The 27835-nt window shown below is 47.7% G+C and overlaps 2 protein-coding genes across 26 annotated transcripts in view; both read left to right on the forward strand.

Moving 5' to 3' along the window:
• The first annotated feature begins 454 nt into the window (after positions 1–454).
• SLC38A7 (solute carrier family 38 member 7) lies at positions 455–8062 on the forward strand. 2 transcript variants are annotated; one of them, XM_065029003.1, is made up of 12 exons: positions 529–579; positions 1517–1622; positions 1792–2233; positions 2466–2664; positions 2751–2895; positions 3638–3736; positions 4496–4553; positions 4920–5034; positions 5261–5408; positions 5493–5692; positions 5956–6010; positions 6102–8062. In XM_065029003.1, exons 3-12 carry the CDS (start codon positions 1967–1969, stop codon positions 6202–6204), a joined length of 1389 nt encoding a protein of 462 aa, XP_064885075.1. In that variant the 5' UTR covers positions 529–579; positions 1517–1622; positions 1792–1966; the 3' UTR covers positions 6205–8062. The 2 variants fall into 2 exon arrangements, with proteins under 2 accessions (XP_064885074.1, XP_064885075.1); XM_065029002.1 differs by lacking the exon at positions 1517–1622 and having other exon boundaries at positions 455–579.
• Positions 8063–8814: 752 nt separating this feature from the next.
• The window catches only part of CNOT1 (CCR4-NOT transcription complex subunit 1), a 58004-nt gene continuing 38983 nt past the window's right edge, over positions 8815–27835 (forward strand). For 17 of the 24 annotated variants that reach the window (XM_065029007.1, XM_065029018.1, XM_065029010.1 and 14 more), the window contains exons 1-12: positions 8815–8993; positions 15256–15532; positions 19732–19839; positions 20506–20604; positions 21148–21216; positions 21316–21370; positions 21801–22004; positions 23348–23516; positions 25320–25446; positions 25734–25844; positions 26171–26341; positions 26865–26992. In XM_065029007.1, coding sequence (XP_064885079.1) covers positions 15431–15532; positions 19732–19839; positions 20506–20604; positions 21148–21216; positions 21316–21370; positions 21801–22004; positions 23348–23516; positions 25320–25446; positions 25734–25844; positions 26171–26341; positions 26865–26992 — 1343 coding nt within the window. In that variant the 5' untranslated portion in view covers positions 8815–8993; positions 15256–15430. Of the gene's footprint in view, positions 8994–9952; positions 10039–11451; positions 11653–15255; positions 15533–19731; positions 19840–20505; positions 20605–21147; positions 21217–21315; positions 21371–21800; positions 22005–23347; positions 23517–25319; positions 25447–25733; positions 25845–26170; positions 26342–26864; positions 26993–27835 lie in introns of all 24 variants that reach the window. The other 7 variants (XM_065029008.1, XM_065029021.1, XM_065029012.1 and 4 more) reach the window with 2 other exon arrangements.

Here is a 27835-nt window from a genome sequence, read left to right on the forward strand (position 1 = left end):
CAGGATGGGCCTGTCTGCTGCTCCTTGGCACTGCACTTGCCCCAAGCCGAGGAAGGCTGGAGCCTCCCGCACCTCCCTGGCAGACGGTTTCAACAGCAATGATTGTTTATGCGGCCTGACGCCCGCAGCTGCTGCTCGCTCCCGTTTGTGCAATAAACCACCGTCCGTGCTGCTGCCGCTGCCGCGGGTGCTGCCCGTGGCGCTGTGGGTTCCTGTGCTGCGGTTCCCGGTTCCGCGTGGCTCCGCAGCTGCTCTCTGGTTGCGGAGACCCTTCCCACCTTGCGTTAGGCCTTTCTGCAGCTTGTTCTCTCTTACAATAAAAGCAGAGCTGGCGCACACAGCCCTGTCTTCTCCTCCTGCCTTTGCCGGCGGGGCTCCCAGCCGCAGAGCGGTGGGGATGGGCAGGGATTGGCTTTCCGGAGCGGGGACCCCCCGGTCACTGGTTCCCGGGGCTCGGGCACAGGTTCCGGGCCGGGGGCGGACCACAAGCCCCGGCGTGCAGCGGGCGGGGCGGGGCCGGGCTGCGCCGCCGCCGAGCCGGGAGCGGGGCCGGGGCTGGAGCGGGGCTCCCGCCGCCCGGTGAGTGGGGCCGGGACACGGGGGTACCCGGGGAGGGGGGACACGGGGAGCCCAACGACCTGCTGTGGCCGCGTCGCGTCCCGGAGGGCAGCGGGGTGAGCGTCAGCAGCTCCCGGCCTTGCTTCGCCCGGGGTGTGTGGGTGACCCGCGGAGAAGCGCTTGGTCTCGGGGTCTGTGGTTGTCACCGGCTTTGGTGGCTGTGCCTGGGGTGAAAGGACAGCCGGGCACTCCGCAGCATCCTTCTCCGGTCGTGGGAGAAGCATCGACCCTTCCTCGGTCGGGCAGGGGGTTCAGCCAAACCGCACCCACCGTGCCAGGAGATCCACTGGCCTGGGGACCTGGGACGTGTCCCCTGTGCGCTCCTACCCCCGGGCTGCAGCGCTGCCTTTCTTCTGCTTCCCCTTCGCAGACCTGCGGGGATTTTCGCCTTTCCCGGAAACCTTGGAAGCATTTTTGTAGCACAAGGTGGGGTTTGAATAGCCTAGAAGCAAAGGGAGGGCTGGTCAGGAGGAGCCTCTGGTGGTGTCGTCTAGGAAAAAAAAAAAAGATATTTCTCTTGAGAAGAGATTTCCCTTGGCTGCGTAGGGCCTTGGGAAGTCCTGCTGGGCTGTGAGGGTCAATCTCCTTCAGCTCAGAGGCACTGGGGAGAGATCTGGACTGTTCAGCCCCTGAGGGCTGTGGTACTGGAAACACCAGGTCTTCAGGTCCAAAAGCTTCTGAGACGTCTCGCGTTGTTGGTCACCCTGGGGTTGAACCGGAACGAGCCAGTCCTGCTTTCCCTGGTGACACGGTGTGTCTGCTGTGTGTGCTGGCCGCTCGTATTGAGCCCAGCCTTGACCTTTACCCAGGAGCACGTGCATGGTGGCTCTTGCAGAGCTTGCAGGAATTGGGCTGGAAATCAGGAAGTGAGTTGTGATGCTGGGTCTCGTGCCCACAGAAAAGCGAGTCCTGCCATGAGGCTACAGCTCCCCAGCCCCATGGCCTGGGCTCTGTCCTTTGTGCAACAGCGGCGGTGTCCTCACCCTGGATTCGGAGGACGAGAGGTGAGTCCTCCTGCCGTATCTCTGCTGGTGTGAGGACACCTGTGTGCTGTGACCCCCAGGCTGAGACCCAGGGAACTCATTTCCTCTGTGTCGCTGTCTGATGCCCATGTTGCCCCTTGTTAACGTACCTTAATTAACACTTACCGTGTCCTCCTCCATCCCCTTCTAGGAGCAGCAAAGTGCCTGACCGCCGTGCTGCCGCATTCCCAGCCTGCCTGTTCGCTGCCCTCCCCGCCTGATGGAGCCAGTGCTGGCAAAGGACCCTCCTCGAGGCGGCCGGCTGGGCCTGGTGCGAGAGCACTAGTGGCACGTGGACGGTGGCGTGTGCCACCCTGAGAGGGACAATGGCTCAGGGCACCGGAAGCATCAACAGTGACTACAAGGACTGGGAGTGGAGCGCCGATGCTGGGGAACGGGCGAGGCTCCTGCAGAGCCCCAGCGTGGAGACGGTGCCAAAGAGCGGAGAGAGCCAAGGAAATGGCTTGGGGGCCACGTCGGCTTTGGGAGCCGTCTTCATCGTGGTCAACGCGGCCCTTGGGGCTGGGCTGCTCAACTTCCCTGCCGCCTTCAGCATGGCTGGCGGCGTGGCCGTGGGCATCACGTTGCAGATGGTGAGAGGGTGGGCAAGGGACAGTCCTGTGTCCCACCCTGGGAGGGGATGTGGTGGGGATGTTTGGAGTCCCAGAAGGGCCTCAGGGAGAAGCTGCTTCCTGGGAGGAAGCCCTGTTGGGTCAGGTGCCCCAGAGATGCTCTGTGTGTTTGGGGCTGGCTGCCTGGGGTGGCTTTGGGGACCTCACCATGCTGTTGCCTCAATGTCTGCTCCCTGTCCCTTCCCCACCCCAGTGCATGCTGATCTTCATCATCGGAGGCTTGGTCATCCTGGCGTACTGCTCGCAGGCCAGCAACGAGCGGACCTACCAGGAGGTGGTGTGGGCCGTCTGCGGGAAGGTGCCGGGTGTGCTGTGCGAGGTGGCTATTGCTGTCTACACCTTTGGCACCTGCATTGCTTTCCTCATCATCATTGGAGACCAGGAGGACAAGAGTAAGTGTGTCCCATGGAAAAAAATATACAGTTGCTGTCCCTTTGGATGGAAGGTGACAATCTGACCGCCATGGCTGTCCCCACAGTCATTGCTGCTTTGGTGACGGAACCTGGGGAAGCTGAGAGCAGCCGCTGGTACACGGACCGCAAGTTCACTATCAGCATCACCGCCTTCCTCCTCATCCTGCCCCTCTCTATCCCCAAGGAGATCGGCTTCCAAAAATATGCCAGGTGGGTGGGGAGAGCCCTCCAGGACTGGGAGCCGCCAGGGTGCGGCAGCCAACACCCACCGAAGTGTGGTCCTAGGGGATGCAGAATGGAAACACTGTGGTTCTAGTGCCATACCAGCCCACTCACCCTTGAGGGGTTGGACATCTCCTTTTCTGCCTTCCTGTCTCTCAGTTTCCCCATCTGGGAAGCAGAGGAGCTGCTGAGCACCGTGTGACCACATTGTCACACTCCAGGGCTTGGTTTTCTCTTTTCTGCTTGCTGGAGGAAGCCAGGGGAGCTGCTTTCAACTGTGTTGTCCCCTGTCTTTAGAGCTGGCCAGCCAGCAGAAAGGAGAGCCAGTAAGGATCCCCAGGCCGGGTGGTCTGCGGGCCAGTCTTGCTCCACCAGCCATCTTGGTGTCACCCTGCAGCTGGACCAGGGCTCCTGAGAAGTGTGACTTCTTTAACACTTGCCTCTTTCTCCTCCCCAAAACCCAGCCCATCGCCTTGCTGGCAGGTCCAGCACCCACAGTGGCACAGGACAGCCCCTGAGCACAGCGGGATTGCTTTGGGATCGGTTCTGGGGACAGTGGGTGACAGTGCCTGGCATATTCCCACAGAAAGTGAGAGCAGGGGTGGTCCTGATGGGAAGGGTTGGGGTGGCCTGTGCTGTGCAGGGAGGAAGACGGGGCTGGAGAGGCTCAAGGAGACCCTCTGCCGAGTGGGGAGGCAGCACACTGATGGCCTCCTGTCCCCTCTTGCAGCTCCCTAAGCGTGATTGGCACCTGGTATGTCACAGCAGTCATTATCATCAAGTACATCTGGCCTGACAAGGAGCTGGTGCCTGTGGAGATCCCCACCAGGTACGTGTAAGAGCCAGGATGCTGATGGTGGCCATCACAGCCCTGCAGAGCCAGGTAGGGCTGCAGGGGCGAGGGCTGCAAAGGCTGGGGACAAACCCTTCACAAGTCCCATCCTTGGGCCTGGGGACACCACGTGTTGCTGCCAGAAGCTCCCAAATGGCTGCATCTCTGCATGTTTCAGAGAAGTAGGTGGTGAAGGAGAGGAAAAAGACCTCTTGGAGGTCCCCACAGCTCCATCGCAGGTTTTGGGGAGCACTGATTGACTTCTCACTCCGATACAGCCAGGCCCAGAGTTCCCTGTGCAGTGCTTGTGCTCACCCAGCAACCAGGACTGTGTCTATTTAGGGTGATTTCGGTTATTTCCTTGGCCAGCACAGCCCCTGTGGCTTGTCTTCTCCTTCACAGTCTGGGGATGTTTCTGGACCAAGTGCAGACAGTAGGAATTTTAGAGCAGAGCAAAATTTAGACCAGTTTTTGGCACTGCTTCAGTAGATCCTTGTTTTCTTACCGATTTTTTTGTTGTTTAAGTCCCCAATTTTGGCTGATTCTGTCTCAGTGAAAGACCCTGGTCTTTGGGGAGTGCTGTGTCCTGAGAAAACCTCACTCTGTGCAAGGGCATCATCCTGGGTGGGGGGACACAGTTACTGCAGGAGACGCAGGTCAGCAGAGGAGTGAGCCCATCACTGAGTACCCCTGGGGGGGCTGGGTGGGGAGCACGGGGGGCCCTGCTCTGACCGGTGGGTGTTTCTCTCCTGCCAGCCCCTCCACCTGGACAGCCGTCTTCAATGCTGTGCCCACCATCTGCTTTGGGTTCCAGGTAAGGCCACAAACCTGGAGCTCCCTTTCCCACCCCACAGTCACCTGGGTTGGGGACTGGTGTGGTCCAGGGATGCTCCCTTGGGTGTTCAGCCAAAACTCTCCTTTATTTGCTCACCACACGGCACTGCAAGTGGGCTGAAGCCAGTTTGACATCTCACCACCCCTGGATGGAGATGGATCAATTTTACCCCAGCTGAGAGGTCTGGGGCAGCCTGTTCCCTGCTTTTCTTCTTCAGTGACAAAGCTGGGGGGATCACGATATCACGACAAACCTGAGGATATCACGCATGGGAACCCACGTGGCTCCCCATGACTCTGGCTCAGCACATCGTGTGTCTCCACTCTCTCTCCGTGTCCCTGGCAGTGCCACGTGAGCAGCGTGCCCGTCTTTAACAGCATGAAGCAGCCGGAGGTGAAGACCTGGGGGGCGGTGGTGACAGCGGCCATGGTGATCGCTCTCTTCGTCTACACGGGCACTGGTAAGCAAGGGGACGCCATGTGAGTGAGGCACGGTCCTCAGAGGAGCCGTGAGTCTCTGGAGAGCAGGGGTCCTCTGGTCAGCAGAGGGACAGAGCAGGAAAGGAGGAGCGTCCATCTAAACCCCCCTGCGATGTCCCCTGTACCACGTCCATCCGAGTCTGGTCCCCCAAAAACACGTGCAGGAGGTTTGTCCCTGCCCCCTACTGACTGCTGCCTTCCCGGCAGGTGTCTGTGGCTTCCTGACTTTTGGGGCTGGTGTGGAGCAGGACGTTTTGCTGTCCTACCCCTCCAACGACATCCCCGTTGCCCTCGCTCGCGCCTTCATCATCCTCTGCGTGCTGACGTCCTACCCTATCCTGCATTTCTGCGGCCGGTGAGCACTGGGAGGAGGCAGGGGCTGGTGTGGGCAGGAGGGGCAGCTCAGGGAAACCCCCCTGCCCCGGGTCTGTGCCTGCAGGGCGGTCTTGGAGGGTCTCTGGCTCCGTTACACCGGGGTGACGGTGGAGGAGGACGTGGTTCGGGAGCGGAGGAGGCGCCTGCTTCAGACCATCAGCTGGTTCCTCCTGACCCTCCTCCTGGCTCTTTTCATCCCTGACATCGGCAAAGTCATCTCTGTCATCGGGGGCTTGGCTGCCTGCTTCATCTTCATCTTCCCAGGTAGGGCATCTCGGGATGCTTGGGGGCCGGCGGAAGTCTTTTGGCCTTGTGCCTTGAAGAGAGAGAGGTTGGGATGGGGACACAGGAACCAGAAGGTCTTTAGAGAAGGACATAAATGTGGCACGAGGTGGGTTGGCAGCCCAGCTGTTTTGACGGGACTCTCTGCTCCACAGTGGTGACTGCGGCTCCCTGGATGTGGGGTGTCTGTTCAGTCCCCAGAGGACAGTCCTCATCTAGCTCTATTTTGCCCCCCTTCTTTTCAGGGCTGTGCCTGATTCAAGCTAAGCTCTCTGAGATCCAAGAAACCAGGGCAATCAGGTAACCGAAACATGCGTCCCCTCTCCCCTTCCCCTGTGGATATGGGGGTGAAGCTCCTCTCTGAATGTGCCCTGTCCTCCTGCATCTGCAGCTGGTGGGCCCAGGTCAGCTACGGGGTGTTCATGGTCACCCTTGGAGCCTTCATCTTTGGACAGACCACTGCCAACGCCATCTTCGTGGATCTCACAGCCTGACTCCTCCTCCAGGCTGGACTGTGCTGCTGCTGTGGGGATGCAGATTTCCCCTAGGACCAAAGGGAAGTGAGGAGAAAACATGTTGGTGTGTTGGGAAGATCCAAGAGGTGCATTGTAATCTGGGGCTTGGCTGAAAGAGCCCCGCGGTGGTTTGTATCTTGTCTTAACGCACCAGGCAGTCAGGCTTCTCCTCTCAGCCCTGACCCCCTGGTGAAGCCAGAGCATCACTACAAGGGGACCTGCAGTCCAGGTCAAGCCCTTTCTGCCCCTCTGGGGTGGACACTGCTACCTGAGACATCACTAAGGGATGACAGTTGGGGGTTGTGAGGACGTGCTGCTCCCACCCGTGTACCCTGTGCTGGTGGAGCTCCTCTCCACAGCTTTAGCTCCTTCTCCCAACATTGGAGGGAGACTGTGTGTTTTGCATAAAGGGAACTAGTAATCTTGTTTCATCAGACAGGGCGACATCCCCGTCGTCCTCCTCTGTGTCAGTGTTTGGTTTAACTCCACTTTCTTGTGGCTCATCTCCTGCCCTTATTCTTACATCTGCCTCCGCCTGGGCTGCACTTTGTATTACAAAGTGGAACCATCACCTTCAGCCTGATGGTTTTTTTTTGGAGGATCAGGATGAGCCCGGGGTCGGGACACACCAGTGCAATGCTTCCCCTGCCAGGGGCTGCTCGCTTGCTAGAGAAGGTGCTGTGGCTGCGTCGTCCTACTGGAGACACTATGCTAGAGCAAAACTCTTCTCCATACTTCCAATCCTGTTCTTCCGGGAGGTGTCCAGAGAACGGGACGGGGTCAGGTGTAGGTTTTCAGGGATGCTTTGGGGATGAAGCAGTCAGTATTATTCTGTTTTATATTGTTCCTTTGGTTGTTTACACTCTCCATGGCTGGTGTTGCTCTGGACTGTCCCTGCATTGTGTGTCTGGTTGATACTTTCAGTTCTGTGTCTGCTGGGTTGAGCAGTTCCCCCAGCTGCAGGTTTGGTTGAGGGAGTTAAACCTCAACAGCAAACTGTTCTTGTTCAGTCTTTGAGTTCCCTTGTTCCTTGTTTGGCCTCCAAAACCCTGGGGGAGGCAGAAATTCATGTTTATCTATTGCTGTGTCTGTGATGAGGATCATCAGGATGAGATGGGGAAAGCCAGATGGAGGAGGAAAAAGCCTCAAGCACACATGAATGTTTGAGGGACTCTGTGAAAGCGCATGTCCCTCCTGCCTCCCCCAAGGTACCTCTGTGCCCTCAACTTCAGACACAACCAGGCTCCAGCAAACCCCCCATTTGCATGGCCCCGGCTGCCCCTGAGCCCCTTCACCCAGCTCCCGCCCCGAGAGCCGGCGCTGGGGCTTGGGGACCCCTGGGCACAAAGGCAAGGGTGTCCCCCCCGCCACCACCCAGCCCTGCCTGCCGCTTCTCCTGGACCACGGAGCCACGTCCTGTGGGGCCCCGCAGAGATGGTCAAAGCTCAGCAGCTGCCAGCGCCAAGATGCCTTTAGTGCCTGTCCCCAAGCAAGATGGAGAGGGGGCGTTGGATTAGGTGACCGTTGAAGGTCCCTTCCAACCCAAACTGTTCTGTGGTTCTAGGGGTTCGGTACCCAGTGGCTTTTGCGGCTCTGGCTTTCCCGGGGGTGAGGTCCTGCTGCCGACACAGGAGCAGACGCGGTGTCCCACAGCTCTGGTTGTCGCCCGGGGGTCCGCGTGGCTGAGGTGGGGGGCAGGGAGGTGCTGTGGCCGTTCGTCTGTTTGCCTTACGGTTCCCCTGACTGTTTACAAAACACCGGCCTTTTAAAATGTATTTTCTGCCCGCAGAAAGCGGCGGGACCTCGACTCAATAAACGTGACGTTGTGGTGCATGCACCGGGTGGGCACCAGCTGTTGTCTGTGGGGCTGGGGGGGGGAGGTGCTCCCGGGTGGGACGCGGGGGTGGCGCCGTGTCCCTAAACGCCACCCGCGCTGAGTTTTGGGGTGGGTTTTGGTGCTGCCGCCGTGGCGGGTGGTCCCTGCCAGAGGTGACACCTCCCGGCCCCTCACACCTCGGGTCCCCTCCCACGACGGGTCCTGGGGGCCCGATCACGGCCGTACCACGGCAACGCGGGGGGAGTCGTTCCAGTGCCTGGGCCGTACCACCGCGCTGCGCGGGAGGGGGGTGCTGGTGCGTACAGCCGTACAACCGCCGAGTGGCGGGAGCGCGGCGCCGGGGGGGGCGGAGCGGACCGCACCACTTGGGGAGGGGTGTCCCCGCCAACCCCCCGTGACTCCGCGCGCACTTTGGCGCTCTCCCCGACTTCCCCTTTCCGCCCCGCCCCAGCGTAGCGCCCCGCATTCATTGGTTGGCCTCGCCAGCTCGGGTTGCCTGCTAGTGCGCATGCGTGCATCGAGAGCCCTGCCGGCTCTGATTGGCCACAACGGTAGGAAGAACTCCGTCCGCTCCCGGCCAATGGGCGCGCGGCGCTTGCTCCGCGCGGAGGGCCGGGAAGGGCGGGGGGAGGACGGCGGAATGTCCCCCAGAGGTCGCGCCGCGCTGATTGGGCCGGTCGTTCGCGGCCCTGCGCTCTGATTGGCGGAGCGCAGCGCCAGGGGGGCGGGAGGCTGGGCGGACGCCCCGCCCACCCGCGCCCCCGCTGCCCCCCCCTGCTGGCGTGCCGCGAGGGGACGGGGGAGGGGAAAGGCCGCGACGTGAGCGCGCGACCCCGTCCGCCATTTTGTAGCGAAACGGCGGAGGCGAGAGGATAAAAGCGCGAACGGCCCCAGCCTGGCGCCCCGTTCCGGTTCCCTTACACCGCCTGAGGTGAGCGCCGCCCGCCGCGCCCCGCGCAGCCTCGGCCCGCGCCCTGGCCGCCCCGCGGGTGAGCTGGTGGAGTGCTGGGGTGCGGGAGCACCGGAGTCTCTGGAGCGGTGGGTTCCGCGGCCGTGGGGGTGGCGAGCGGCGGCCGGGCCGGGCGGGAGGTGGCGGGGCCGGTAGAGGGAGCCCGGCCGGGGTGCGTGTGGGGCATCCCCGCGGCCTGGCTTGGCCTGCGCCGCTCCCCGCCCGGCCCTCGGCCCTGTCCCGCGGCCCGGTCCTCCACCCGCCGCCCGATCCGCGGGACGAGCCGCCGAACAAACTTTGAAGGGCTCTTCCCCGGCCCGGGCGGGAGGCGCGAGTGTTGCAGGTCCGCGTTGCCGCCCGCGGCTCCCGGTGCGGGCCGGAGGCTGCGGCGGCGGCAGCGAAGGGGCGCGGGAAGCTCCGGCGCCTGAGCTGTGTTCGTTTCCCTCCCTCGCCCGCTCTTGTAGCGCTGATCGTGACGGGGGCAGCTCGGAGACACTCGGCGGCCGGGGCTGGGCCTCCCCGAGCTGCTCCGGTGGCCTCGTTAGAACATCGGCGTTATCGTGACTTACTCAGGGGAAACAACCTGTGAACAGTGAGCTGTGTAAATCGGCCGGTGCCGCAGCCTTCCTGCACAGCACATGGAAGAAGCGCTTCTCAGCGCTGCCCTCCGGTTAAGAACACGCTGTCCTGTAAAATGGACTTACTTATTTTGAAACTAGAAATAGCAACAGTTGGCTGTTCTGACAAATGCTGTGGTGTTAGGAATAGCTCCTTTGCAGTAGTTCCCTAACTCGGAGTAGTACCATGCTCTCCTTGTACAATAACATTAGTGAGCAGTCATAGTTTAATTTCAACAAACTGCAAACAGTTTTGGGCTGTATTTACAACAGAAGTGAGATAACACTGAAAAATGCAAAACCTGACACTTAATCTGTTGATAGGTCATGAGCTTAGACTGGATGTTTCTGAATCCCACTTGTTAGAAGGAAGCAAGACATTGCTCTCGGTGGAACGCGTTTCTAAATGGGTAAGAAAACAGGTCTGACACCTGACAAGTCATCCTCAGTGCACACGACTTAAGTGTTTCCTGTTTCTAAGGTTACTACATTGGTATTGGCTAAAATTACAGGCAGGATGAGTCCAGGTGAGATGACTCTTATGAACAGGAAACAAACTTAGTTGGAAGTATATGTGTTTGTCCTTTCTAGACTTGTTGTTGTCTTGTTGGGTTTTTTTCTGCCCTTATGCATTTAAGTTTGTGGTTAACTGTTGATCCCATTGGCCTGGTGTCTCCAAAACAAACTTGAGCAAGCTTGCTATCTACCTGTCTCTCCTCTTTAGAGAAATACCTTATCCAGTTTATCCTTCTAGCACAGTGCCCCTAGATATTGAATTCATTTTAATTGCTGCTGAAATGGCTGCTGTCTGTGTTCAGTTGAGTAAGTGGAAGAGAAACTGTGCAAACCAAACTTAGAAAAAGTGGACAGTGACATTTTGTGACCCCAGGACGGGGTATCGCTAAATTGTATTGTGAATTCGTATTCCTGAGAATCACGATTGAGGATGTCACTATTTTAGCCAGATTTCTGTTTTGTTCTATAGTCATCCTAACTATGAATCCTGCAGTTCTCATTTGCCTTTTGAAATAGCATTTCACTGTTCCAAAATGATTTTTGAACCTGAAAATGGCACAAAACCTTTGAGAACAGCTCCCTGAATTTCCTTAACTTCCCTTCAATGGAAACTTTATACTACAGTGTTTGACTGAAGGGAAAGTAGGAAGTGAGAGTTTCTTGTGTGGGTGTTTGTTGTTTTTTTAAACAATCCTAGTTGAGATGTGAAAATGCCTGAAGCAGTTGTGTCCTGATTGGTGCATGCCTGATGTATTTGAGGTAGGTTCCACACCTGAAGCTTAACTGGCCTTAATGTATGGGAACAAACATATGTGCTTAGTTCAGCTGCTCTCTGTAAAGTTCCTGTGTCTAATCAGCATTGTGGCTTCCAGTTGACTGGAATTGTGTGTCGTTTTCCAGTACATGGAGCGTTCAAGTGGCTTTTCTACTTGTAAACACCTGAATTTGAATTGGTCAAATTAATCAGAAACTTACTTTGCTGTTAATGTGACTTAGACTGTAAGGTTTTTCTCACTGTAGATTTCAATATGATTGACATCCTGAAGTCTGACTTACCTATGGTGTGATTCAGAGCCTCCTTTCCCCCTTGGAGGGTTTCTCATGTGGGGCTTCAGAGAGCAGTGCTGCTCTTCCCTGTGTTCCGTGTGCGTGGGTTAGAGAAGTGGGTAAGAGACCATGTGCTGAAGAACAGGTTTGCAGTGCCACTTTTGGCATGTTGTATGTAATGTTTTTTGACAGGAGTTTAGGACCGAATTGGTGAATGTGTTGCTGTTTGTCACTCGAGCTGTTTTGTCTTCTACGTGCAGGACATGTGGCCCAAATCTTTACAGCTCTTGAAACCCAGTGGAACTAGTTGCTGACCTCTGCAAAATGCTAAAATAATGCCAACATTCAACTTAAAGTAATTTTGAAATGACTTCCTTGCTAAGGCTGTTTCCAAATTTGTGGGAGATTTTGGGTTTGTCATCTTCAGCAGCAAGACCTAATTACTCCTAGTGCTGCTTCAGGTTAGTAGAGAGTGTTTTTGTCAAACCCATCTGCTGGTTAACATATTGGCCCTATCTTGTGATGTTTGGCTTCTCGCCTAAATTTTTATCATATTTATGTTTTAATAACCCAACAGAACTCTGCTACTGAAAAGAATCTACTGAAAAGGATGCCAAATGTTTTACTGATGGCCTGTTCATTTTGTTAGGAAGTGTTGAGGCTATGTAATACTGCAGTTTTCAGTAAATATTTTCTACCTTTTTAAAAGTCATATTGCACAACATAAAATTTGTGCTCTTTTAAGAGCTGCCTCTCATATCCAATAGCATAATCCATTACTATATCATAGGAACTGTAATTGAAAGTAGCTCATTTTGTCAGTGAACTCAGGTTGTTTTGTAAACTAGTTCTGTCTGAGGCCTGAATTTTCTGAACCTGTAAAGATGGTGGTTTTGCCCCATGGACTGAAAGCTTCTTGAATTGAGGCTGGTGTAGAGAGATTCATTCCCACTAAGAATATATGTATCTAAAAATAAAGTCTGCTTTGCATAGCATTCATAGCTTTCTTAATCAGTGCTGTATAAGTTGAATTTTAGCCTTGCATTGGATGACCAGGGAGGTGCCTGTGCACATCTGCTTTCTGGGCAGGGCTCCCTTAATTACTCTGATTTTTATATACTACTGTAAGTTAGACTGCAGCATTTGGACCTCTGAAATGCTGTTAGTCTGGTGCTCATGAGAGCTGTCAGGCTTTTTCTGTGTATCAGCATACATACTGTGCATACCATATATTTAGAACATAAATAGGAAGCTGCTTCCTTCAGCTATTGTGTTTTGTCCTTGAGTGTCGGTGTCTGCTCAGGCTCTTGTGCTGCTTCCTTGAAAGGGAAAATCCCATTTTGACCCGGTTTGGGTTCTCCCACAGCACTGCCAGATTTTGCAGTTAGAAAGTGGCAACATTTCTTGTGCGTTCTTGCAATTAAAGCGTGTTGAGGTGGTAGTCGTTTTCTTGGGAGAAAGCAGTGATGCTGGTGGGGTGGGCTGATGAGCAACAGTGCTCTGCAGGGGATCGCATTTACCACTGAGCCAAACTCAACAAGAGTTCTAGCACCTAAAAGCTTGATTTTTGGGTGGAGTAGGTGTGATTGCTGTGCTGTCTGCATTGGTCTTGGGAACAATATCCAGAGTAATGTCGTTTTTCTTCCCAGGGGCCTAAGGGGAAAACTCCAAAACTTCTGTCATTGCCTTAAAAGTGATGGAGTTTGGCGTTTTGGTTTGTGTCTTGTTCTGGAGTCCTCATTTCAACCAGCCCTTTTGTTCTTCAGGCTGGTTGCTGAAATCTGGTGCTCTGGTAGGGACTGAATTTCCTGCAGTGGTTTGGTGTCTGTTTGCTGTGTTTGTAACAAACGTTTTCCAGAAGCTTTTTGTTGGGCCCATATGTTACACCTTGCCAGTAAGAATGTCTTGGAAAGTGTGTACTTGCCATGCCAAACGACACTCTCTGGATTGTTCCGAACGAGGAATAGAGTTCTAAAAAAAAAACCAGAACAAAACACAAAACCAAAGGAAAACAACAACAACATCACCCCACAAACAACAGAAACCCCAAACAAACAAAAATACTCCCAAAATCCCAAACAAACCAACCAAAACCAAACAGGTACTGTGATACTGAGGAATCTTTAACTTTTGTGCCTATCTCCTTTCCTGCAAAGCTGTTTCACAGTCATTGGGCTTTTAAACATCTAAAGGTAATGAATTGTAGCTTGTCAGATGTACAAAAAAAGAGAAAAATTTGAAGTTTTCTGTAATTCTTCTTGCTGCAGTTTTAAACATTTTCTGCAATGCTTTCATAGCACAACTGCCTTGCCATTGAATAGTAGTATCTCTTGAAAATTTCTTTTTCACAATATGTAAGGGTTTTTTTGCTGTAGTAAAATCTATAGCTTCTAGGAGTACAGAGGGTTTTCTATGGCATTATGAAAGTCTGGACATCAATTGATGATTTTACTTCCCTTACAAATAGTTTACTCACATTTTATTGAATGTAATAAACTTTTCCCAAAGAGCAGAATAACCTTCATCCCTTGCGATAGGATTTGTTACTCCTGATGCTTTTGGTGCCTGTGGAGGACAAAGAGGAGAGTAATTTTCCCCCACATGTTGTGTATAAACGTACTCGTCCTCCCAGGTGTCTTGCTGCCTTGACTGGATTCTTCCCTGTCTGGTGAGCGAAAATGTTTTAAAGTATAGGCAGGTATTAAATAAGCTGTAGTTCTAAGTGTGAGTGAAGACCTTTGTATAAAGTGGGGGGGGGAAATTTTTCTGGTCCTACACAGGAATATTTCCAGCTTCCTTCCATGCTGCTCCTGTAGGATCCTTGCAGGAGGGTGCCAGGTGAGGAGCTGTGCTGCCACAGGGGCTGCTCCAAGTGTTGTATGTGCCAAGTTAACATATCACCTGTGCCATCATCTCCGTGATGAGGCAGAAATCCCGTACTGGGGATTCTGTCTATAGACTGAAGATGCTAGAGCAGTGGGTTTCTTATTCTGAAAAAGTTGTCTTCAGACTCTTGGCATGAAGCCTGGTGACCTTTGTGTTTTGATCAAGAACTTCAAAACAGAGACCCTACAGTTTGATTCCACCTCTGATAAATTAGAGTGCTGCATCTCGGAGCAGCGTACGGCTTCCTTCGAGACTCCTCAGGCTGCTGGTTGTACAGGACTTACTGTGGGATGCAATTTTATCACATTGGCAATCTGTAATTTAACAGACAGGTGTCAAGTGCCAAGTTTTCTGTTGTCATAGAAATTTATTAAGCTGGCAAGCTCAGCTGTTGTAGCTCACTGGAAAGCTGTTTCAGTACAAGCCAAATGTTAGGGTTAGTTTATTGCAGTTCTTTGCATGCGTTGCTCATTCACAATTGTTTGTTTTGGTGTATATGGTTGAGTGCAATACTGCTTTCATGGTAGTGAAGCAAAGTATTGCAGAGATGGCTAAAAAGCTTTTTTTTTTTTTTAATAAACTTGTGATTGATGCTTTGAATGATTGACCTCTGCTGTGCAGTATTGAATTCATTATGCATCTTGTTTTCTTTCTCACAGTGCTGAAAGGGTAGTCATTCTTCTCACAGAGCTGTTTGTTAGCTCTTTCAGACTGGCAAAATGCAGAAATGAATAAATGTGGTTGGGTAGCACGAAAACAACTAAGCTTGTGTTGTGAAAACTTAATAGTACTTCTTTTTCCTTCTGGACATAGTTATGGCAAATGGTTTATGTAAGTTAAGGTATCAAATATGTCTGTATTATCCATTTCTTTGTTAATTTTTTGTTGTTGTTTGCCAAACTAACTTGTAAGCAAAAATATATAAGAAAAATCTCCGAGGCATAATACTGAATTCTCTAGGATTCAACTTTCTACCCTATCGTGTTCTCATGGTAATAGAAAATACAGAGAGACTACTGACTGCTTTTAATACCATGCAAGCAGCTTAAAGAATTTTTTTTTTTCTTTTAATTAAAACAAACAGTCCTGAAAAACTTAGTTTAAATTGACTGGTTCCATGACAAGATAAAAGTTAAGTTGTTACAGAATTTATATCTAATGCCATATTTTTTTTTCAGGTGCCATGTTTCAGAACAGAGGAAGACAACTGAGAAAGAAGAGCTGAAGAAAGTAACACAGAACCAGATACAGGTTAATTGGGGGAAAAAAAATTAACCTGTCTCTGAGGTGACTAAAGGGGAATAATGGTGATTTTGCGCCGGGCTCGGCCGCCTGCTTCCGCCCCAACCAGCAATGAATCTTGACTCGCTCTCGCTGGCCTTGTCTCAAATCAGCTACCTGGTGGACAATTTAACCAAGAAAAACTACCGTGCCAGCCAGCAGGAAATACAGCATGTAAGTAAACGAATGATGCTACAAAGGAAATTTTGGAAAGAAAAAATGGGAGTGTCAAATGGAATTTCTCGTCCCGTTTGTACTGTACTCTGCAGTGCTCTCATCTGCTTTGCTGTGTGCTGGTTTCTGCAGTGCTGAGAATTCCAGCTTGTGTCTCTGATATTTCTGTCCCTGTTGGTTTCATCTGTCAGATTGTGCAATTTGGCAGCTCAGAGCCTGGGACCAGTGTTGGTAGTTGAGTATTAGAATTAGCTGCTGCTCTTGGAGTGTGGTATCAAAGCTTTCCTAGCTCCTTTGGGTTACATCTTTCAGTTTTTGGACATTCCATAGAACACAGATGGGGACAGAGAGGAGAATATATACACTTACTGTTCAGAGGTGTTACACTGAAAATGTGGGTACGCGATTGCTTACATCTGGATGTTTTTGCTTACGTTGGCTGAAGTCTTTTGATCCTCATTTGATGAAGTGTGGCTTGGTGGTGAAGCCAAGCTGACTTTCTTGGCCCTGGTTTTTCAGAGGGCAGGCAGAGTTACTCTAGATTGAAACCCAAATATCTGAGATCTGGGCAAGAATTCTGGTTAAACTGACCCTTTTAAAAATAGCTCTGACAAGCAGGATGGACTGAAAAGCATTATCTGCAGAGGAGTGTTTAGGAGGAAGTGAATGTTACTGAGCCAGTTTTAGAAACTGGTTTAGTTCAGTTCCCAGCAGACAGCTGGGCCGGTTAAATTTTTTTATCTTACTCTAGTGCAGTCCTGCAGTGATTTGAATCACAGTAGGAGGCCAGAGGGCTTAAGCGGAGTGAGTTTCTGGTAACAGCTGAATTCTTTAAAAGTGCATTCTTTACTTATCTTGAGGTGAGAGGGGTTGATTGCAGCACTATTCACTGCTCAAAACAATCTTGTAAATGATAAAATGGAATAAATTTCTTGTAACTTTTGTAAAGTTTCCATGTCTTTGCAAGCTCAGTGCTTTCAGGGCCTCATCTGAGATCATGCTGTCCTTTCGATTGCTGTTGGCTTCACCAGACTGTTTTTACAGCAAGGTGTGACTGAGGCATGACTTGCAGATCTGTCATGAATGTTTAAATAAGGGATAATAAACATTTCTTTGATTTGGGAGGAGATATGGTAGATCTATCTGCTGTTTAGCTGGAATATAGGTCTCTCAAGCGGAGACGGATTGTTCCTTGTCCTTCATAGCACATCTCTTAGACTTGCTGCCTTGAGAGTGTGGAAACTGGTCTATGGAAATGGCTGTTTTGTGTATGTTTGGTTTCAAGATCTTGGATTTCAAGACTAAATTCCTAAAATCTCCATGATCCCTTGTTTTTTGTTGTTTTATTTGTGTGTGTGTTTTTTTCTTTTTAACTTCCTGGTGTTACTTTTTTGGTTGCTAGTACAATTTTTCCTTAGACAGTTTAAGAGGTTGTGTTTACATGCTTTAATTGTCTCACAGTACACTGGTGTACATTTTTGGCATAATTCTCTCTATTATACAAAGCTTATATCTAAGCATACAGAGTGTGTGGAAAACCATACTTGCAGTTGTTCTTGTCACAAGTGACCAAAGTGATATTTGCATTTAAACACATCACTCACAAGCATCACTGTGGAAAAGCTTGAAGAACTGATTTATGCTTAAATGTGCTTTCAGTAGTCATTTAATGTGGGTGATGCTCTAAGACTGCTGAAAAAATAGGAAGTAGGTTTAAAAAAACACCTTTAATGCATTTGTCAGAGAGACTAATGGCTTCCTCTGAAGTGAGTGTTTGTGGTCTTGTTCTCTTGAAGTATTGCTAAGGAGAGCCTGGTTGGAAGGGTTTTTTGGACAGATTCATCTGGGAAAGCAAAATTTTTTGAATCTAGAAAAACAGAGTTACTTTTGATGTAGTCCTGTGTTTGCCTAGACAAAAACTTGTCTCTGTGTGATAAATCCAAATATGGGTGAGTCAGACTTCATGCTGAATCACAGACTGGTTGAGGTTGGAAGAGACCTCATCTGGTCCAACCTCCTGCTCAAACAGGGACTTCTAGAGCTGGTTACCCAGGAATATGTCCAGACAGCTTTTGGGTACCTCCATGGATGGAGACTCTGCAACCTCTCTGGGCAGCCTGTGGCAGCACTCAGTCACCCTCATGGTAAACAAAAAAAAAAGTGTTTACAAATTATTTTATTATCAGGCACACCGTCTTGTAAATGTGTATGAAGGCTGCCAATACAAAGGTTTCTTTCAGCTCTTTCTGCAGGAAAACTAGCAATTCTCATTCCCTGTTTCTTGGAGAAGCTTTTCTGTGAATGTAGTTAGAGTTGAAAGATGCTGCACTGAACTTATAGTCTTCTCTTCCCCTCCTCCCCATATGTTAAACTTTCAAGTTATTAACCCTGTGAACTTATACGCAAGGAAGCAATCTAATTCTGATGTGGAGAAGGTTATGTTGATGGCTTTAGTATGTACAGTTTCCTTCTGCCTCCATCTGCTTTGAATTTATCATGGTCATGGCACCAGATATCTCCCTAGGAGTCTGATCCAGCTTCATGCCAGTCTTGTTACCACATCTAAATCTATATATTTAATTGGGATTGCTTAAATGAATTGCCTGCTTTCTGAAGCCTGAGCTAACTAGTAGAACTTGCTGTCAGTTCAGTTTTGCAGCCTTTTTCACTGATCTGAGCATCTTGCTACCGTATCACGGGGGGTGGCTGCCTTCCAAGACCGTGCTGTCAAAATAACTGAAGTGGGGTATTTACCCTGGACCGACATCTCACGAACACATATATTCCAGCCTCTGGTCAAGAAGCAGAGCTATATCCGACTCGGATGTTTCCTTCCAGCAGAACAAAACTTGGCAGCCCCTGGAATAAGCAGGTTGTAAGGGAAAGGGAAACATAATGTCAGATAACGGTTGAAGAATTGAGATGAGAACAATTGGAAACAGCAGAGCTGGAGCAGACACAGCCTCAAGCAATGCTGTTTGTCCTTTTGCGCAAAGAAGCTACCAGCAAACAGGATATTTGTGATGGAGTGAAGCAGTCAGAGTGTATGCAGAGGTGTTGGTTTGTACTGCAACGTGTTGTGTCTGTCCTACAGCGAGTAAGGGGGAAACTATGGCAAAAATTTTGCCAGTAGTTGTAGGTTGGATTTGATGCTAGCTGCTACTATTTGGACAAAAGAGGCAAGCTACTGGTTGGTCAAGTCCCTTCAAATTTCTGCCAATATGGGTTTTATTAAAAACAAGTCATGTCTAGTGAGGTGAGGTTTAAATAAATGGATAAGCACTGAAACAAACTGAATGTTCTTGAAGCAATGAGCTCATGAGCTGCTCTGTAGCCAAGAGTTGACCTTAAGGCAAGTGATAGGGGATGCAGACAAAAATATAATAGTGTTGATAAGATTTAGTACTGAGTGATAGGTGTTGCAGATCACCTGTTTATGATGTGAGGTATAAAATTCAGTTGAATGAGCTCTAATGACAGGGCAAGGACTTGGTAAAAGGTCTCATCTGCAGGTGTTCAGCATGTGGTATTTGATTTTAAAACTTGCTAATGAGCAGGTTTGAGATGAACTTTTCTCATTAAATGGCAGGAAACACTTCCTGTGTTGTATTCCCTTTGTTTCTTGAGAGACCCTGGAGTAACAGCAGCCAAGCCAGTCCAGAGACCAGGAGACAATATAGAAGCTACCTGCAAGATCAGTAAATATGCTGGATGGTGGCCTGTCTCTGGGATAAATCCCTGCTGTGTAGGCATAGCACAGGGGTGCAATCTGTCCCAAGGCTGTCCTCTGGCAGAGTTACACACCGTAGCTGTGGGAAGAAATGGAGAAAAGTGAGGCTATGCCACTGTGTGGATTTTGGGCTGCTTTGGTGGCAGAGAAGCTTGAAATAATCGTCCAGGTGACTTGAAAACCCCTTTTTTACTTGGCCTTTTAAGAATACTACTTGTGAAATGCGTGACTTTTGTGTCAATGACTAGTATCTAGGTTCTTTATCTCCTAGTTTATACTTTTCATTTGCTAATAGGGTTTATGTCGTGGTTTCTAGGTTACTGATTAAACAGGGACATTCTTAGCAGTTTTGTTGAAACTGTAGATGACTTAACCACTAGAAGTGCTGCTGTATTCATAGTACTAGACCCAGATCTTACTCTGTAATGACTGTTTGCTACCAAGTTGCTTTTTGCGTTTTTTTTTCCAGATTGTGAATAGGCACGGTCCCGAGGCAGACAGGCATTTACTACGCTGTCTATTCTCGCACGTGGATTTCAGTGGCGATGGTAAAAGCAGTGGCAAAGATTTTCATCAGGTACAGTTTGCACCGAGGCATCTGCTTATTAGTTTTGGTTGTTAAAAATCTGCAGTAGAATTCAATCCTTTTTAAGTACAGAGGCAGATTAGGGGTAGTAGCTTCAAGCAAACTTCTTTCTTGATATATGGCCTTTCAACTGCAAGCACCTTTTGCCAGTCCTCAAGTCAGAAGACAACAAACTGTTGATGTCTGACTCTTACAATCCCTTAATCTGGAAGAACTCATAGTTTAGTATAGCTGCTCCTTCTACCACATGCAGTGCTCTGTTTTGAAAGTCTGTCTTTTAAAACTTCATCCAAATCCACTCACTGGCCCTTGTGGTGCTGGCTATGTCCGCAGGAGTGTTTTCATCCTTAAGCAATTTTGCCACGGACTTTTTAGTTCAGGAATCAAATGTTCTTAAATTGCTTATTACAATGTGTGAGGATGTTTACAGAAAATGAAACATTGCCTATATGATGGAGAATGTTTGACCTTCTTGGCCTTAAAAGAAAAACCAAACTAAAAACTAGACTTAAAGAAAACTTGATTGAAAATAAACTAGTTAATGAGAATTTGGGCAGTTACAAGACTTAAGCACCTTGGTTTAGTTTGACTGCACACAGTGATTTATTGTCCTATTACCAAACAATATGAGTGTTGAAGTTATCTTGTTCTTTTCAGACTCAATTTCTGATCCAGGAGTGTGCGTCGCTGATTACAAAACCAAACTTTATCTCGACGCTGTCCTACGCCATTGACAATCCGTTGCACTATCAGAAGGTTTGTATGCTTCTTGAAGGGGATCCCCATGTCAGAAACTGCAGGGAATGGGTCTGTAGGAAACCAGCTAGTCTTCCCTTGTGTTTTTTCCCATTTTTTTAATGGCTAAAATTGGTTGTAGTAAATTCTTCAAGAAGTGACCTTGCCCAGAAGTTGTTTCTTGTTGTTGTTAAACTGAGCAAATTATTAAATTACTCAGAATGTCTGCAAACTAATTTTAAAGCTTAATCTAATGTTAATACTTTACAGCTTGTTTGTGGTAGCCACAACCAAAATAAATCATCAGTGCTCCTGTTTCTTTCAATATGAAAGCCGTGATAGTGGTTTAATAGTAAAAGAGTGGGATATACAGTAGGAACTTAGTTTAGATGTATCAAAAAATAGTTCCAAATATGTATGTTTAGCCATATAAGCTTTGAGTTCAACTACAGCAGAGTAGTTACTCATCCTCCAGATGTGCAAATGGCCTGTAGATAGTCTGCCACATTCTGAATGAGACTAATCCCATAACAGCTTCCATTTAACTGTTCTTACCTCTTTCAGAGTCTAAAGCCTTCACCCCATTTATTTGCCCAATTGAGTAAAGTCATCAAATTAAGTAAAGTTCAAGAGGTAGGTGAACACTTATTTCAAAAACATCTTAATGTTTTTTTCACTAAGCTTGTTAAAAGGATGATGTCCCCTTACTATGATGCTTGTTCTTGTTTGTAGGTGATTTTTGGTCTCGCTTTACTGAACTCTTTCAGCTCAGATCTACGAGGTTTTGGTAAGTGAAGCTTCCAAAACACTGCAGCAGAGATGCCTTTTTCCTTTTTGAGCAATGGGCTTTCTAGATGTATAGATGTGTGTCTGTGTCACCTGAGGAATTCAAGACCTTGCAATTAGTGCCATTGAAGTTTAACGTCATTTTGAGCGGGGCAATAGATACCACAGTCGTTTTGTATGAAGTTGAAGGTCCCTTCCCTGAATAACTTGATAGATAATCATTCAAATTGAGGCACTGTGATATCTTACCTTTTAATTGTCCGTTAGTATTTGAGTTCTGAGGTATGGATTATGAGACTTCTCTTTAAATCTGACCTGTTGTGGCTTGTGGTAGACAAACTCAGATTAAGAGCCTGGTACCTAGCTAAAGAGAGTCTTCACATTAAAAAGAAATTTCAGGTTTTGACTCCATCCTCTTTTATTTTCAAAAGCTGCCCAGTTTATCAAACAGAAACTCCCGGATCTTTTGCGCTCTTACATTGACGCGGACGTCAGTGGAAATCAAGAAGGTGGCTTCCAAGATATTGCAATAGAGGTCCTGCACCTTCTCCTCTCCCATCTCCTCTTTGGGCAGAAGGGAGCCTTTGGGGTAGGACAGGAACAGATTGACGCTTTCCTCAAAACATTACGTAGAGGTAAGTGTGGTGGTGTTTGGGAGCCCTGACTAAATGCCAACTTTGAAATGGATTTTCATAACTTACTGTCAGTGCAGGTGGCTGCCCAAATGGTGGGGAGCTTGGTGCCACTGTTCTGGCATTGGGTGGTAATGTTCTTTTTTTCATTCAACAAGCAGTAACTTGGTCTCATGTTTGGGTTTTTTTAGAAGTTGTGGTAAACAAACATTCAATTCTGTGTTTGCTTTCTTGTGTGGGATGGTATTTGTAGACTCAAGGAAAGCAAATCAGTGCACTGTAGTTGAAAAACTTGAACTCTTTCCAGTGTAAGGAACATACATTTACATTTCAAGCAGGTAAATCTTAAGCACTTGGTTGTTTATATTGGGTGCAGATCTGTGAGGAAACACTAGCACAGTGAGGGAAGTGCTTTTGAATAAACTCTGGTTCATTTCCTAGAAGGTACCATGGTCATTGCCTGATGGCAGGGGATGTTATCGATATAGTGGTCTCTTCCTTTCCGAACCAGCAGTATTTACTGTAAACTCATCAGAATAAGGGGGATTTGGACTCAAGAAGCTAACTAAATTTAACTCAACCCACTCCTTGGTTCTGCACAGACCTAGAAGAAGGCTTTCTTTATACACAAGCGAAATATTTGTTCTATTAGTACAACTTTAGTTCATGCTTACTTTAATGAAGATGTAAGTCCCCTCACTTTGGTGTGGGAAATTGGGAACTCTTCTCTGAATAGCCCTGAAGGGTATGGAGACATTAAGCATCATCTTAAAGATAATGCTGTCTTAAGAAGGCCCACCCATAAGGTGTCTCTGCTGCTTTCCACTGTGAGCAGAACTCCCATCCATGCATCTGATCCTCTCATTACTTGGTCTGTCTTAAATTTTGCTTCCCTGGAAGGAAGAAGGCAGTGTTCTCTCTTTCTGTGCCCAAGTGCCCGGTTTAGGTTTGCTAGACTTCTTAGATGCAATAGCAGTTCCTTTGTTTCCTAATACATCCTGATTTGGAGGAGAGGCTTTTGTTTTACTACTTTGTTGCCTCCTCTGTGCTTTTTTTGGATGACTGCTGTTAGTGACAATCTACTTCTAAACTTGGCACCAGCACAGCTGCCTTTTGGGCAGCTGCAGCGAACCTGCACGAACTTAGTCTGTTCTACATTCTTGTTCTCGAGGGATATCCAAGTGCCAGTACAGAAGCGGGAGGTGGGATGGAGGGATGCTGCATGAGTGCCCTCTCGATGTCTGCGACAGCAAGGAAACTCTAGCACAGCAGTTATTTTGAATAGTCACTTGCATGCAACTGGTGTTCTGGGGTTTTGACACTGTTTTTATTACTCTTGCATTTAGATTTTCCCCAGGAGCGTTGCCCTGTGGTGCTTGCACCACTTCTATACCCTGAAAAACGGGACATTCTAATGGACAGGATCCTGCCTGATTCTGGAGGGATAGCCAAAACCATGATGGAGAGTTCTCTGGCAGATTTCATGCAGGAAGTTGGCTATGGCTTTTGTACAAGGTTTGTAGGAAAATGTGATTTTCAAGCATCTTGGGTGGTGTTGGTTTTGGTTCTTGTTTCTTGAGGCAAAAGGTAAAGAGCACTTAAAGTACTAAAACGCCATTAAGTATTATGAAGTCACTTGTTTTGATTTCTGTTTTATATTTTCCTTTCTCCTAATGTGTATAGTGTATCTGCTGAAATTGTGTAGGATTTTGTTATGGTAAGAAGCTCTAGGTAAAGGTATTAAAGTATTAGGTATTAAAATTCCTTTTAAAGGTTTTATAAAAATTTGACCTTCACCCCCCCTTTTTTTTTTAAGAGCAAACTAAGTGGCTAGGTAGACATAAATTTCAACTAAATCCGACTAGATCTTTGGAAAAACTTTGCTCATGTGACTGACTCCTGTTAGCTCACTGTCCCCACGGAACAGACTACAGAAGAACTGAAGTTAGTAGTTGTCTCACTCCAAGCAACAGCTTTCTGTTTGTATTGAGTTTTGATCAGTGTGGTGCACAGTAAGACTGGGATTATTTATAACTGTAGAATCTAATTATGATCACAAATTGCTAGAGTATCTTGACAGCTGCATCAGTCTGTCTACTTAGGCTTATTTTGGTAAAATGCAGCTGTCTTAAACTCACCCTGGGTTTGTGTGTGTATTTGTAGACATACATGACCCACATCTTCAACAGTGTTCTGTATTCTTGCTCTCTGTTGTCTGAAATGTTAGATGGGCAGTTCTGCTGACTTGCTGGAGCTGTGTGAAATGGGCTGTTGTCAATAGATCTGTGTGGGTTTGCAGGAGTGGTGTGAGCAGGACTGAAGGTCTTTGCTTATAGCACCTGACACAAGTATTGCATTACATCCATTACATGGGCTATTTGTTTAGATACATGTGTGAATTGGAGTAGTTACTAGGGAAGTGGAAGGAGAAGCTAGACTTCAGTTAGCAGTCTATTGAAGAGTTCATCTGAATAAATTAAAGGTTTATTTCCTGCTGTGTATCTGCACAAATTCAGTTCAGTTTTTGAATGTTGTGGGTTTTTTTTTTTAAGGAAGTGAGTGAAGTAAGGAAACACAATATAAATGTGTTGGAAGATATTGAAAATTAGTCTTTGTTAACATGGTAATAAAATATTGTTTATACTGATGCTCTGTAAATCGTGCTGGCCTAACTATGAAGTGGTCCCAAAACGAAGCTAAAATTACAAAAAAGGCTTTAAGTTCTGAATTTGAAACCTAAGCATCTGCTCTTTGTTTACTCTTTTGCATCCTCAAAGGTTTTTGTGAAATTGAAGGTGCCATAGCTTGCATCAGGCCAAAAGGTGTACTTGCACAACTTACCTTTTGAACAGTGCACGTCATTTTGAAATGTGCGTTCTCAAAGCTCTTGTTTCACTTTTAGCTAGCAGAAGATTTCAGTTGCTGAAGCTCTGTATCACAGGTCAATACGTGGAAGTGCTTAACAGCAAACAGCTAAAGCTGGCCTGTGCGTTTACTTTGACAGAGCGTAGCCTGTGAAACATGTCTCACTGTTGCTTAAGTAGACCTGGCTTTGAACTGAATACGTGGCACGGTGTGTCTCATGGAAATAATTGCACGGGCATTCTGCTGAATTTTTCTTCTTGCTTGTCCTAGAATTTTGTTATGGTGGATAATTTGACTAACAACTTGAGTCACGTTTTACAGTCTGCGGTTAGTTTCTCCCAACAGTCTGTGCTGTCCCAGCTGTACTCACAGGTCTTGGTTTGGTTTGTCTTGTGTTGTGCCACAGTGAAACCTGCTTTAGTATTAAGAGCTCTCTGTTTTGTTGCATCTTAGTGTTGAAGAATGTCGCAACATAATCATGCAGTTTGGTGTGCGGGAAGTCACGGCTGCCCAGGTTGCCAGGGTTTTGGGGATGATGGCTCGAACTCATTCGGGATTGACAGATGGTATTCCATTACAAGTGAGTGGCTTGCTGGGGTGGGGATTATATGTATTTTTAGTCAACAGAAAATGAGGAATTAAAATGCTAGCCTCAATACATTATGAATTGCTTTTATTATTCAACACTAACTGTTCTGCTATAAATGTGTACAATATATTCTTGAATGAAAGATTCCCAGAAGTGCGCAACTGGTGCCATTACCTGTCTGAACTTCTGCTTACCTTCATAGTGCAGGGAGTTCTGCAGCTACTGGCTTTTGAGACTTTATTTTAACTAGTATCTGATTGAGTGTATTTAACTTGCAGTCTATTTCGGCTCCTGGCAGTGGGATTTGGAGTGATGGGAAAGATAAAAGTGATGGAGCACAAGCCCATACCTGGAATGTGGAGGTCTTAATTGATGTTCTGAAAGAGCTGGTAAGTTTTGTGAGCATCTTAAGTATTTTATGCGGAATATCTGAAAGAAGGGTGCATCTCCATGTGAATATAAAGCTTTTTAAGCTCCTAGCAGCCTGAATGACTTTTTTGAAGTGCAATCTCACAGGCTAGTTTCAGACATTAACTTGCATCAGGTTCTCACGACTATCAAAATTGTGTTATTTTTGAAACAAAAACCTTGCTTTCAACTAAAAGTTGGGTGAGTGTTAAGCTGAATAAAATACTGATGAAAAGGAGTCCTTACAGAACAGTACTGAAGATTCTAATGTTGAAAGTTGACTATTTTCTTGTTTTTCTGGTTGCAGAATCCTAGCCTGGATTTCAAAGTAGTTACCTATGAATTGGACCATCCAGGATTTCAGATTCGTGACAGCAAGGGCCTGCATATTGTAGTGTTTGGCATCCAGAGAGGGCTGGGCATGGAAGTTTTTCCAGTGAACGCCATATACAGACCGTGGAAGCATGCAGAGGGCCAGGTGGGTTTACCAATGTTTCTGCTGTATTTGTACAACACTCGGGAAGTTCCTGAATTTCTTGAATGGCAAATGTGGATTGGTAACGTGAACTTTTAGACAAGCCACACTTGAACTTGGTGTGTAAGTCATAGGCCTCTTAGATGTGTTATACAGTTTCTTAATTGAATGGTATCTGGGTTGTTTGGGAGGATGGTCACTTGCTACACATGTGTGACAGCACATTCAGTTTTAGCAGAGTTCTGATGGGTAATGCAGCTCAGTGTAGAACTGTTGCTGCATCGCAACCGTGCTCTGAGGTTTTTACCTGGTTAGACAAAAAGGTTACAACTCGCAAACAAGCACCCTCAGCACACCTGTTATCTGTTGCTTTCATAAATTCTGGGAGAAGTGTGAGGTTTAGTCTTGCGTAAAACACATTGGTAGTAAATCTTGGCTCATCTCTGCTGCTTTATTGATTTCCTAAAGTGGAAGGAACCTGAAACTGTATATATCTAAACTATTTTTTGGATGTCTTATATTCCAGCTTTCCTTCATTCAACATTCCCTCATAAACCCCGACATCTTCTGTTTTGCTGACTACCCTTGTCATACTGTTGCCACAGACATCCTGAAAGCACCACCAGAGGATGACAATCGAGAAATTGCTACATGGTAAACCTGCTCTCGGCTGCTTTTCATACCTAGAGTTAGAGTAAGATTACTTGTCTGGTCAAATGTGGCTTTATGCAACCAGACTTATTTGTAATTGTGTGTACATCCCAATAGATCAGCCATTGGTATTTGTTCCATGATTTAAGCAGTAAAGTTCCTGTATTATCAGAACTTTGTTGGTCCCTCTGTAATATCTGAATATGTACTGCCAGTTCTTGTTTTTATTGGAGTCTACTGGTTGTCTGGAGAACTTCTGCTGATGTGTTTTGGCAGATACTGTGGGCTGAGAGCAGGGGATAGAGGGAGGTATGAATTTAAACCTGGCTTTCTTGGGATGGTATTAGTGAAACTTGCTCTACTTGTCTGAAAGAAATCCTGGGATTTAAATAGAACTTTATGTAGCTATTGCTGAGTTATTGCATAAAGCTGACTAATGTGACTTCCTGAGCTGACCTTTTACACCCTTTCTTTAGATATAGTTGTGTAGCTGATTTCAGTGAATATATTTGCTTCCATTTCTGTTGTATGCTCCAAAATAGGGACTTGGAGGTTGGGAGAATATGGGTAAATTGGGGAAGGTGGCAATTATTACTTGTCTGTGAGGCAGACAAAACAAGAATATATTCATTAAGCTTCGCAGGTTGTGACTCTGAGGTGTAGAAAAACAGTGTCTTGTATTTCTGGAAGTATGTTTCCAGTTAAGTTATCCAAGTGACCCACCTCAAGCTGAGGTTTTTTTCAACATCAGCTTTCAATTCTCCGTCTTCCATAATAGAATTAGAACCTCTTAGCTCTCAATTTTTTTTAAAAATTGTTTTTCATGGTTAAGAATATTCTTGTAGA

Source organism: Columba livia, chromosome 13 (genome assembly GCF_036013475.1).
Source record: "Columba livia isolate bColLiv1 breed racing homer chromosome 13, bColLiv1.pat.W.v2, whole genome shotgun sequence".
Lineage (NCBI taxonomy): Eukaryota > Metazoa > Chordata > Aves > Columbiformes > Columbidae > Columba > Columba livia.

Coding starts and splice junctions, on each gene's coding strand:
- SLC38A7 (XM_065029002.1), top strand. CDS start 1,967: ATGGCTCAGGGCACCGGAAGCATCAACAGTGACTACAAGGACTGGGAG. Junction 2,234..2,465: donor TGGGCATCACGTTGCAGATG/GTGAGAGGGTGG, acceptor TCCCCACCCCAG/TGCATGCTGATCTTCATCAT. Junction 5,035..5,260: donor CTTCGTCTACACGGGCACTG/GTAAGCAAGGGG, acceptor CCTTCCCGGCAG/GTGTCTGTGGCTTCCTGACT.